Here is an 11,336-nt window from a genome sequence, read left to right as displayed (position 1 = left end):
TCTAGACAAAGCAACACTTGTTTTATAATTGGTAAATGAAATATTTATCTAAAAGTTTCAGGTAAAGACAAAAACTTACTATTCACAACCAATCGGTAATTAATGAATTATTTTATTTTATTTAATGTTATGATCTACAATGCATAAAAGATTTATATTAATTAGGTATCTTTTACTTTTATGTTTTTGTATTTTTAAATTGTCAATATTATTACTGTACTTATTAAGATTTAATTTACAGAATGCTAGGAGCATCGCAAGAATCATCGGTTGGTTATTACAGATGTTATTTTAGTAATAACTTTATCTAAGTTTATTGATATAACATTAACCGTCGTTTTTATATTTTAGTTTATATAAATATAAATGTTGCACCTATCTTTCAGGCCCGTTTTTTTTTCTCGACCGAGATACATAAATACTCAGATATAGTACTGGCTAGATTATCAAAAACCAAAATCATATAGGATTTCTTGACCAAAACCATATATGTTTTCTTGACAAAATGTCAAATTTCATAGAAACTCAAATAATCAACTCAAAAACTAATTAAACTAGAATACTTGAAAAGTTGAAAACATATGTATAAAAGCTCCTAACCTTAGGCATGAAACTTGGATAACAATTCAAAGACTTAAATTAAGCAACGTGATTAAAGAGAGTCAAACCAAATCATTCCTAAATATGATTAGTATAATTTATAGATAAAATCATTTCTATCTTGTAATTCAAGCCGGGTTTGACTGCATCATAAGACAGTAAGATCTTAGCTGTTAAAGAAAGAATATTGGCTTATTGGCATATGTATAGTCCCATTGGCATAGCATACAGGAAGTTACATATATAAGTGTGTGCAATACCTAGTCAAACACGGACTTTTATTTTCCGTCAATACAAAGCAACAACAACCACATGTATATACTTTTCGTTTTAATAATAGTAACTGTAATTGTTATTGCATGATATTTTTGACGAATATATGCAAGCTACAAAATTACATTTATAACAATATTAACCTGTACGTTTTATAACATCACGATTTAATCTCAATAATAACTTTTTGTTTTAATTAGTCCAATAATAAAAGGAATCGATACTGCAATTGTATTTCATATTCCAAGTAATAAGGAATATTTACACATACAACCCTCCTACAAATCTGGTATACATATGCAAATACTCGCTTAAAATTTATTTCTACTTCATCCTATTCACCGTGATAACGACTTTGGTGACCCAGACGACGACGACACTGATGATACAGATACCGACACCGAGGCCGACATGCTTCCGGACCCAAAGAACAAGTCGGATAACGCGTTCCCGATATCCTCAGGGGCGTATTTGACAACTCCGGCGGATTTTTTATCTCTCAACATTTCGACTCTAAAAACGTTGTAAAACTCTCTATACGCTGGCAACAACTTTCTCGCGACGGAAACCTTAATCTCGTCCCTAAGCTTACCGTTGGGTATCACAACGGCTAGTTGTCTACGATGTGTTTCTTCGAAAACCGAATTTAATTTCTTGAAACTATCTCTGGCTTGCTCATTCGTCATATTTGTAAAGTTTTTGGGTACCGAATCGATGACGTGGCTCCACGCGACCCGTTCGTAACTGGCAGCGTATTTCTTGACTTCTTCTCTGATTTTACTAGTCCAATCGTCTCCAAGAATGTACTTTAAATTAGACGATTGAGATTTAGCAAGTATATGTTGCAGATTGTTCGCCAAGAATAAATACGCATGAGATACGTCTTTGTAATGTTTCATTTTCGAGTCGAGTTTACTGACTAGAACGAATGTAAGCCACGCTAACCACAACGAAACCGATGGAGACGGCGAATTTTCGATAAACGATCTATCGAAAAATGTTTCTGGCATTGGTGTTTTCTCAGGTGGCGAAGTCTCGTATAAGATATCAGCTAAAACGCCGTAATCTGCAATGAGAGATAAATAGTTCATCGTTTCGATTGTAAATCTATGAACTCCAGCTCCATGTGCTATTGTTTTGTGTGATTCTTTATGAAGGTGCGTTTCAAATTCTGTTAAATCTGATCTGACCGATTCACCGAGTTTAATCAGTGAGTTAAGCGCTTGGGTTACGAGCGATGACGTGGATTGATACGAGAACATTGATGTAATCTCGGGCCATTGATCAGCTATCGCGGTATACATATCCAGCATTCTAAAGATCCTTTCGGGTGACTTCTTACTATTTTTCGCTACATTTTCAGGAAACGAGAATAAAATCGAAGCTCCTTCTTTTGTAATTTCTGAATAACACGCTTCACGGATGTTATCAGAAGACGCGAAAACATGATCACATAGAATTCGCTCTCCGTGGAATAACGTTTTAACAGCAACCTTGACAGCATTTAGCCAGTTTTGAATTTTCAAATCCAAAACCTCCCATTCCATTTTATGAACAAGAGTCGGTTTCATTTTTTCGACACCGAGCTTATAAATACCTTCATCGACTATCGATTTTCGAATAATTGTGTAAATTTTTACACATTCTTTGCCGTAACCAGATGAGATCATACATTCTGCTATCAACTTTAAATCAGTCATGACTCCTTCAGCCGCATCTTCGACTTCGTTTATTAACTCGCTCGCTACTCGGATCTCATCATCTGACTCGTCAGCAAACTCGGATAAACTCGACCGAGATGTTCTAGAAGATCTAGTGGAAACGGATTCCGGGTCAAGTTGAGCTCGATTCAATGACAAAATTTGATAAAACTCTTTCTCTAACCGCTTCATCGCGATTTGCATGAGATGTTGAGCTCTAATAAGTAACTCGGAGTTGGAATTCTCGGCAACTAAGGCGTGCATCGCTTTATGAAGCTTGTTGACAATTTTGATGAATTCTAAAGCCTCTCTACGATTCTCGTAGAATAGAGAGGTGACGTTTGCGTAAGTAGAGGTTGCTGGATCCCATTTCACGATCAGGGGTTCAGCAACCTCTATTGTCTGAACCATCACCGAGTCGGATAAGCTTCGACTCGGGGTTGGTAAACTGAAACGGGAAGGAGAAGGGTAGTGGGCTATGAAAGAAGATGAAGATCGTTTTGGAGAAAAACCAAATTTCTTCATATTCTTATTATTATTGATGATGAATTTTCTAACTTGATGTAGAGAAATTGATATTTGAAAGGATGATGATGATGATGTTTTGGAGAGAAAATTGGAAGTTTGTGTGTGAGAAAAGAAAACAATGATATATAAAAAGTGAGAATAGTGTGAGATGTAAAGGGGGTATATATAAAGAAAAAATGACACGGGGTGATGAACTGGTGAAGCCGTTATTTGGAGACAATTTCTGTTTTTATTGGTATCGGATGATGACTTTTACACACTATTATACGTATATTTCTTTCTTGTGGTGGGAAACTACTATAGAATGTTGAATTCCTTATATGGGTTCTTAATTTCTATACTTCTTTTTCTTTGAACTTTTTGATTTATTACTATGGAGTATATTTTGTCAGTCGTTTTAAACTACATTAGAATGGCACATGCGTAATGTTGTGGTGGTTATGACGGTGACGGTGTGATGGTGGGAGCGACTGTTGGTGGTAGAGTCGGCGTCAATTCGTGTAAATAATTGATGTAAATATGTAAAGAGTTAATAAAGATATTTTAAAAGATAAAAAATTAATAATTTAATTTAATTATTAGAGGTATTTTAAAGAAATTATCATGTAACTTTCAAAAAAGAGAGTTGTTTTTTTATAACATGGTACAGAAGTATAGTTATCATTTTACTGATGAGATGAATGTATATTTTATTATTATTTTTTACGAGGGGAGAGCAGTATATAAATTTGTTTTTCCATAAAACAATAACTATTTTATCGTTGAACACTATACAGATTACAGAATATAATATATGAGTATTAATAGTTACTACTAACTACTCTGGATTAAATTATAATTGTAAATATCACCAATTTTATTCAAACATCATCATCAATTTATCTTTGAAGATATATTGTACAAATATATATTATATAAATATATGGTTGTACAAATATATATTATATAAATATATGGTTGAGAAAGGGACATGGAAATACGTCCTCATATGAAAACTAAAACATCAGGCTAAAAGTCTAAAACGCATATGTTTGGCATGACACTAGAGATATCAAGGGCGGGTTTTTTGAAACCATACACCTTGTGACTCGTCGGCTTACCAGAAACATAATAATTTGAGATGTTGGGTGCACATGTTTTTTCTCTTCCGAGAATTAATAACATTGGATTTTTTTTTTAAAGTTAGTTTCGATTCATACGTGTTAAAGGCAATTTTAACTAAAAAATCGTTGAACCACCAACTCCTTTCTCATGAAAAATACTTTGAGATGAAAAACCCAAGACTCGAACCCGAGACCTTGGAAAAACTCACCTCCGGGACCCACATAGTTGATTTAAAAGATACCTCTGGTCAATCCACTTAAGTGGAGTTGGTTAATAATATTGGATTTACGGCAGCGTAAAACATTTAAGAAATAAAACCAATACTACTTTGACATGAATTATTTTTATCTAATCTATAATCATAGAATAATCATACCAATTTAGCTACTCAAATGGTACTCGTATATGTTAGCTTTGATAGTTTGATTTGTTGATAGGATTATAGTAAGATATCCAAATTTAATGTGTCAGAGATGACGTGTAGTGTTAAGCTGACGCGGTGTCTAACGATAAAAAAAATTAAATTGCTTACGTTGACAACATATAGTGACACCCACTTTTACTGCAAATTCCACTTTCCAGCTAATTGCCAAGAATTTTCGGATTCCTTTCCATCATTCCATTGATATACTTTTTCTACGTAATAATCGTTGGTTCACATAATATCTTTTTAAAAAAATGGAATTTGTCAAGAAATTATAATTTGAAGGAATTAAAATTTGAAAGTTTTAAAGCTTGTCATGTGTTTGGTTGATAAAGTTCAATGAAATTTAATCAAAGGAATCTAAATTAATTTATAAAAATGACAAAAATACCTTTTATTAAATATAAATAATAATAATTTTAAATGTTAATAATATACCTGATATTAAAATAATAATAATAAGAAGAAAAAAAACAACGATAAAAATAATAAAAGTTATATTTTAATAGTCATAATAATAAGAATAAATAAAAATAATGCTAATAAAATAATATTATTATTTATATTAATATTATTCATTATTTTTATACAATATAATTGTAAATATGTAAAAATAATAGTATAAATATATAAAAATAGTAATAATATATATAATATAATAATATTAATATTATATTATTTATATTATTATTTATTATTTTTTTTTATATTATTATTATTTATTAATTTTATATAATATTATTATAAATAACTAAAATAATAAAAATATAAATATATAAAAAGATTGATAATATAAATAATATAATAATAAACATGACATAAGTAATGATATATGTTAGTTAAAGGCATTTTGGTAAATTTGTAAACATTCCATTGGAATGTTAAACATTCCATCCATTTTGTGATAAAATCTTGAATTCCATAATTTAAAATTTTTGAGGGAAAGTTTGCAATTTTAATTCAATCAACTCTTACAACTAAATATGGTAAAGTATTGAATTCAAATTTCAATTTCTATGAATTTCTGAGAATTCCGCAAACCAAACGCCCCCTTAGTATTATATTTACTGTATATATAACCATCGTATTAGATGAAGCTCTTATTAAGTTAATTATCATATATTTTGTCCCTTTTGAAGTCCATAATCTATATCTATATCTATATTCCTTTATAAAGCAAACTGACTCTCCTCCTTAAACTTTTAATAACCTGATATGTCTATTTTACCTTCTATCTTAATACATCCATATTTCCATTTTATACACTGTGACTAAAATACCCTTATAAAAATTTCAGACTTTATCTCTCCCTTACACATAGCAAAAACTCTAACCCTAACTCATAATTCACCCCTGCTTCTCATAATGTGATATCATAAATGATGCTTTTCATCCCACCTTAATTATGCTTCTCATCCCACCATACTTCACCATAATTTTTGTTTTGTTACAAATTAGAAAACATTACTACTAAAATTGTAAATTTTGTATATAACATTTATGATATCACATATGAGTAATAAATATTTGCTATATGCATTTTATTTTATAATGTTATATTAAGATATAATAAATAAACGAGATATGTCAGTCGGACGTTATCAAGAGAGACATTATATTTGTTAACGATTTAATAGGAAAAAATCATTCAAATCTATTAAAATAAATTTTAATAGAAATAATGAAATGCCTAAAAATAAATAAATTAATACCGAACAACACTTTTAGAAGAATGAATAGTATGTTACAAATAAAATATCAATAATAGAAAAATATATCACAATGAAATATTTTTAATATTAGTTAGGACATTTTGATAACGATGTGATAATGCGTTACAAATAGATATGCGTTCAAGCATCAAGGTTAAAAAATCCCAAACTTTTTGAATAAAACATGTATTATTTAAATGATTAAAAATAAAACAAAAGTTGGCATTTTTCCGTTTAGTGCTAAAAATAAAACAGTAAAACTTTCATGTGAAAATAGTTCGCATAAAAGTTTAGTGTTTAAAGTGTAAGAGTTTAAAGTGTTGTGGTGAAAATAAAATGAAATCAAAAGAAATAAAAGTTTAGTGCTAAAAGTATAAGGGTTTAAAATGTTGTGGTTAAAGATAAAAGAATAAAAAAGCTACTATTCCTTTCACGCGACAGTTAAAAAACGAACAGTAAAATTTTTGTGTGAAAGTGAAAGTAGTTCGCCTAAAAGTTTAGTGCTAAAGTTGTAAGAGGCTAAAATGTTGTGGTGAAAATAAAGAAAATCAAAAGGTATAAAATTTAGTGTTAAAAGTGAAAATAGTTAATATATTGTGGTAAAAATAAAAAATTAAAAGTCTATTATTCTTTACACGTTTTCTTGTGTCTTTCTTTTTAATTTATATATATATATATATATATATATATATATTGATAAGACTAATTATTTGTATATAGTGGATACAATAATTTTTAAAATAATGATAACATAACTATATATTTTCAATGTTTTTTTTATATAAATCTGTTATGAGAAAATAACAGGTTAGTAATTATAAATATTTACCCGCGTATTACGCGAGTTAATAATCTAATATAAGTATATAATAGATAAAAATTCAAGTTATTTGAAGTATATAGTTTAAATAATGGAGTTAATTAAAAGGGGATCTACTCGTCAAATGGACTTTCTAACGCAGACCGATTAAAATAATATATGGAAAAAAATTAACATTGGAGAGGAATTACATCTTTCAGAAATGAATTATAAGTTATTTTATTAATTTTGCAAAGTAAAAGTAAGATATTTAATAAAAAAATTCAATGATATCAATCCCGAAAGTATTCATATGTTTACTCATAACTAATAAATCAACTAATCAAGAATAGTGTCAGATTTCTAAGAGATCTTGTTAAATACATTTATTTGACTATAAATAAAGTGTGTAAAATAGTTAAACGCTTATCCTAAAATTCAAGGTATATATAAACTTTTAATATGAATCGTACAAACTTTTTAATGTAGGTTAATTACAACTTTTAATATTTTCTATTTTAAAACCAAGTTTAAAAAATGCTTTTTTGCTACAATTAGAAGAATATAAAAATTAAAAACAAAAAATTAGATTAGAGTATCCTTATTTAATTAATTATTTTTTTTCTACAAGTTCAGATCGTACATCACAACGAGGTGTCTACACTATGTTATCATAATTGGGTCCAGTGAACCCTCTCAACCAATACCTTATTGGAGGAAAAAATCTCTACTAATTCGTTAGAAAACACGACGATCAACAAAAATAAACATTTTGCCTCATCCGATCTCGAACTTGGGTCTCCCAAGAACGAGTTTTCATTGAACAAAAATATCTTTACAATTTAATATAATATCTTTTATAATAAGTAAAATAAAAGATACCGCCAATTGACTCGATTCAAATATACAGCAATGACAATAATAAATTAATAATTGATTGTTTCGATTCAACGCTTAGCGTTAGGTAAAATACTTTGTAGGAAGTAAACAGTTTAGATTTTAGACTCTATACTTTCCACAATTGGCACAACTTGCTAAGTGATTTTCGTGTTCCATGTTTTCTTAAGCTTTTAATGGACAAAATATTATTTTTTTTTATATTAATGGGTTTTATCACATGCAACCCTAATAATCTTTGTTAAGATGCATTCATAGGTGGCTCAACCAGTATTATGGAACTAGTTGATCGTTTTATGCCTTCGAAAATTTAAAGCCTCAATATTTTGCATACTAGACTTAATGTTTGGACTTTAGACTAACTATCATTATATAATTTGCATTAAAGTAACACCCTTATTGGTTTTTACATCTAAATCGACAACTTTTTATTACTAGTAATTCCATAACATAAGTCGAACCACCTTCTTTTTGTTTACTTTAATTTATATGGTAATGAACTAGGCCCCTAAAACTAACACCGTTTAAGGCCTCTAAAAACTTTAAGTCGCCATGCATTAAATAATTATATACTTACTATAAAATTCAAAAGGGTTTTGCTACACAAAGCCCTAAGGGCTTTTGTTAATGTGCATTAATTAGTTGTACACTTACCATAAAATTCAAGGGACCGACATTTAATATCAAAATGTACAACCATTTTATGCACGTTAAGTAAAGCCTAAGGGCTTCATTTAACATTTTTCAATTCAAAATATAAATTTTTGATATGGAAAATAATACTATTTATTATGCAGCCCTAAAGGTTTCATCTAATACTTTCCTTAATTAAATTATCTAAATTTAAATAAGCGGGTTATACTTTAAACAAAAAAATATCTTGGTTGGAAAATTATTAATCACCTTAAATCATATGCTTAAAAATTAACCTAAAACTTTAAGAATCGGTGGACAGAAATGGCCCTGAGTTGTTTACTTCATTTTCCGACCTGGAAGCAAGCTATCCCGAATACGACAGATGCGGAAGTTTTGACATGTGTATTCCATTAATTCTTTTTTCTAATCTTGCCCCTGATTTTTTCCCATGTCATCATTTTACTATTATGCATGTCTTTAAGCACACCAATTAGGTTAATTTGTCATTATCCATCTTGATTTGAGGTCATTTTTAAAGTAGAAGTAGATTTGGTGTAATAGAGAATAATTTTTCACTTATTAAAAGTTTAAAAGTTAAAATGATATGTTTTATAGAAATGTTAAAGATGTTGAGTTTTTTTTTTTTTTTAAAGTGAGTTTCGATTCAGATGTGTTGGAAACAATGTTAACCAGAGATTTTCCGGACCTCCAACCCACTCCTCATGAAAAATTCCTTTGAGATGAAAACCCCAAGACTCGAACCTGAGACCTTGGGTAAACTCACCCCCGGGGCCCACATAGTGGATTTAGAAGATACCTCTGGCTATTGGGGTTTAAGCGAGTGGTTAAGATGTTTGAGATTGAGATTACTATATCTTAACTTCTCTTGAATTAACTAAGAATAATAGCAGCCGCTTACTTTCCTAAATCTTTGTGGATGAACAAAATTATTAAGTCAAACTGCTCATGCATTAAGTTTATATTCGCAACTAGGTCGTAACCAAGAAAAGGTCAGCCGAAGTTTAATTACAACAACAACAATAATAATAATAATAATAATTATAATAATAATAATAATAATAATTATAATAGTATGTAATTAAATAGTTATGTAGATCTATACGTTGAGTATACAAACTAATTGAGTATATAAACTTACTAGATGCATGTTCACTTGATGCATTGGTGTGACGGCGGAGCGGTGACGGGTGTTGGCGGTGGTTGTGGAGGTGGTGTGAATAGTGACGGCAGTATGATTATCAATGTAAAAATACTTGATGTTAAATATATGTAATTATTTTAATGATTGAGAGACGTAAGTTATAAACAATCTTATTAAAAATATCATAGATGTTATATATATAGGATAAAGTTATTTTGAGAAACTTTTTTTTATGAGAGCCTTTGAAAACTTTTCAAATCAAACCCAACCGATGATTGTTCTTTTACATGAAAATTGTTTTTTGACTGTTTTCTGAATAACTTATGTGTAATTTTGAAATTTATAATTGTGTGAAGGCATGGATTATCATCTGTTATACAATTATGTTGAGATTTGGATTCTTGATCACATGTGCACGAGTATTGCTATAGTCACATGTATGCAAGTCGATCACATGTAATCATAGCGATATTCGTGCACATGTGATCAAGAATCCAAATCCCCACATAATTGTATAACGGATGATAATCCATGCCTATACACAATTATAAACTTCAAAATTATACATAAGTTATTCAGAAAACAATCAAAAAACAATTTTCATGTAAAGAATAATCATTGGTTGGGCTTTATTTGAAAAGTTCTCAAAGGTTCTTGCAAAAAAAGGATTCTCAAAATAACTTTTCACTATATGTATATATACATGTGTAGAGGAAAGTTATTTGTAGTACATGTACTTTTTATAGTATATGTGTAACTTAACTTAGATACTTCTTCTTTCTTCTTCCTTCCATCTCCGACCACCACCACCATGATAATCTCCCACCACCACCACGATCCTCCGGCGACGGCGACCATCTTCGGCGAGACTTACACATGTGTAAGTACAACATTTTTTTTAGCATTTTAGCGTTTAAAATTTCTAGGTTTTTTCCTTCGCGAGACAACCACCACCAGCCACTATCATCTCCGACCACCCAGCGCCGGCGCCGGCAGCAAGGGCGGAGCCCGTACCGTAGCACACCGCCACCATCTCTTGGATCGCTGCCCATCAAATCCATACGATTCCCATATGCGTCCCTTGACGGTTAAGTTTAGAACGGATAAGGGTCTCTGGCCCGTACCGTAAACACCCGAATAACGAACATGATTCTCGCCGGAAAGTTAACTTACACATGTGTAAGTTGTAGTTACAAATGTGTAACTCTCGCCGGAGATGGTCGCCGTCGCCGGAGTATCATGGCGGTGGTCAGAGATGATCATGGTGGTGGTCGGAGATGATCATGGTGGTGGTCGGAAATGGAAGGAAGAAGGAAGAAGAAGTGTGTAAGTTAAGTTACACATGTTACACATGTACTATAAAAAGTACATGTACTACAAATAACTCACCCCTACATGTGTGTGTATATATATATATTAATATTAATATTAATTGATAAATTATAGAGATATATAGTTTAGGTAGTTCAATAGCTTTTTTAGAAAAGAAAAAAGAATTTTT

At 30.3% G+C, this 11,336-nt stretch overlaps 1 protein-coding gene across 1 annotated transcript; it reads right to left on the bottom strand.

Annotated features, from left to right (window-relative positions):
* Positions 1-1,039: 1,039 nt before the first annotated feature.
* LOC122603562 (exocyst complex component EXO70H1-like) lies at positions 1,040-3,212 on the bottom strand. Its single transcript, XM_043776294.1, has one exon. The coding sequence runs from the start codon at positions 3,096-3,098 to the stop codon at positions 1,212-1,214; it is 1,887 nt and encodes a 628-aa protein (XP_043632229.1). The 5' UTR covers positions 3,099-3,212; the 3' UTR covers positions 1,040-1,211.
* Between the last annotated feature and the right edge of the window lie 8,124 nt (positions 3,213-11,336).

The sequence above is a fragment of the Erigeron canadensis genome, chromosome 6 (genome assembly GCF_010389155.1).
Source record: "Erigeron canadensis isolate Cc75 chromosome 6, C_canadensis_v1, whole genome shotgun sequence".
In the NCBI taxonomy this organism is placed as follows: domain Eukaryota; kingdom Viridiplantae; phylum Streptophyta; class Magnoliopsida; order Asterales; family Asteraceae; genus Erigeron; species Erigeron canadensis.
The sequence above is the reverse complement of the archived record's forward strand: the minus strand, read 5'-3'. Positions and strand labels throughout refer to the sequence as shown.

Coding starts and splice junctions, on each gene's coding strand:
- LOC122603562 (XM_043776294.1), bottom strand. CDS start 3,098: ATGAAGAAATTTGGTTTTTCTCCAAAACGATCTTCATCTTCTTTCATA.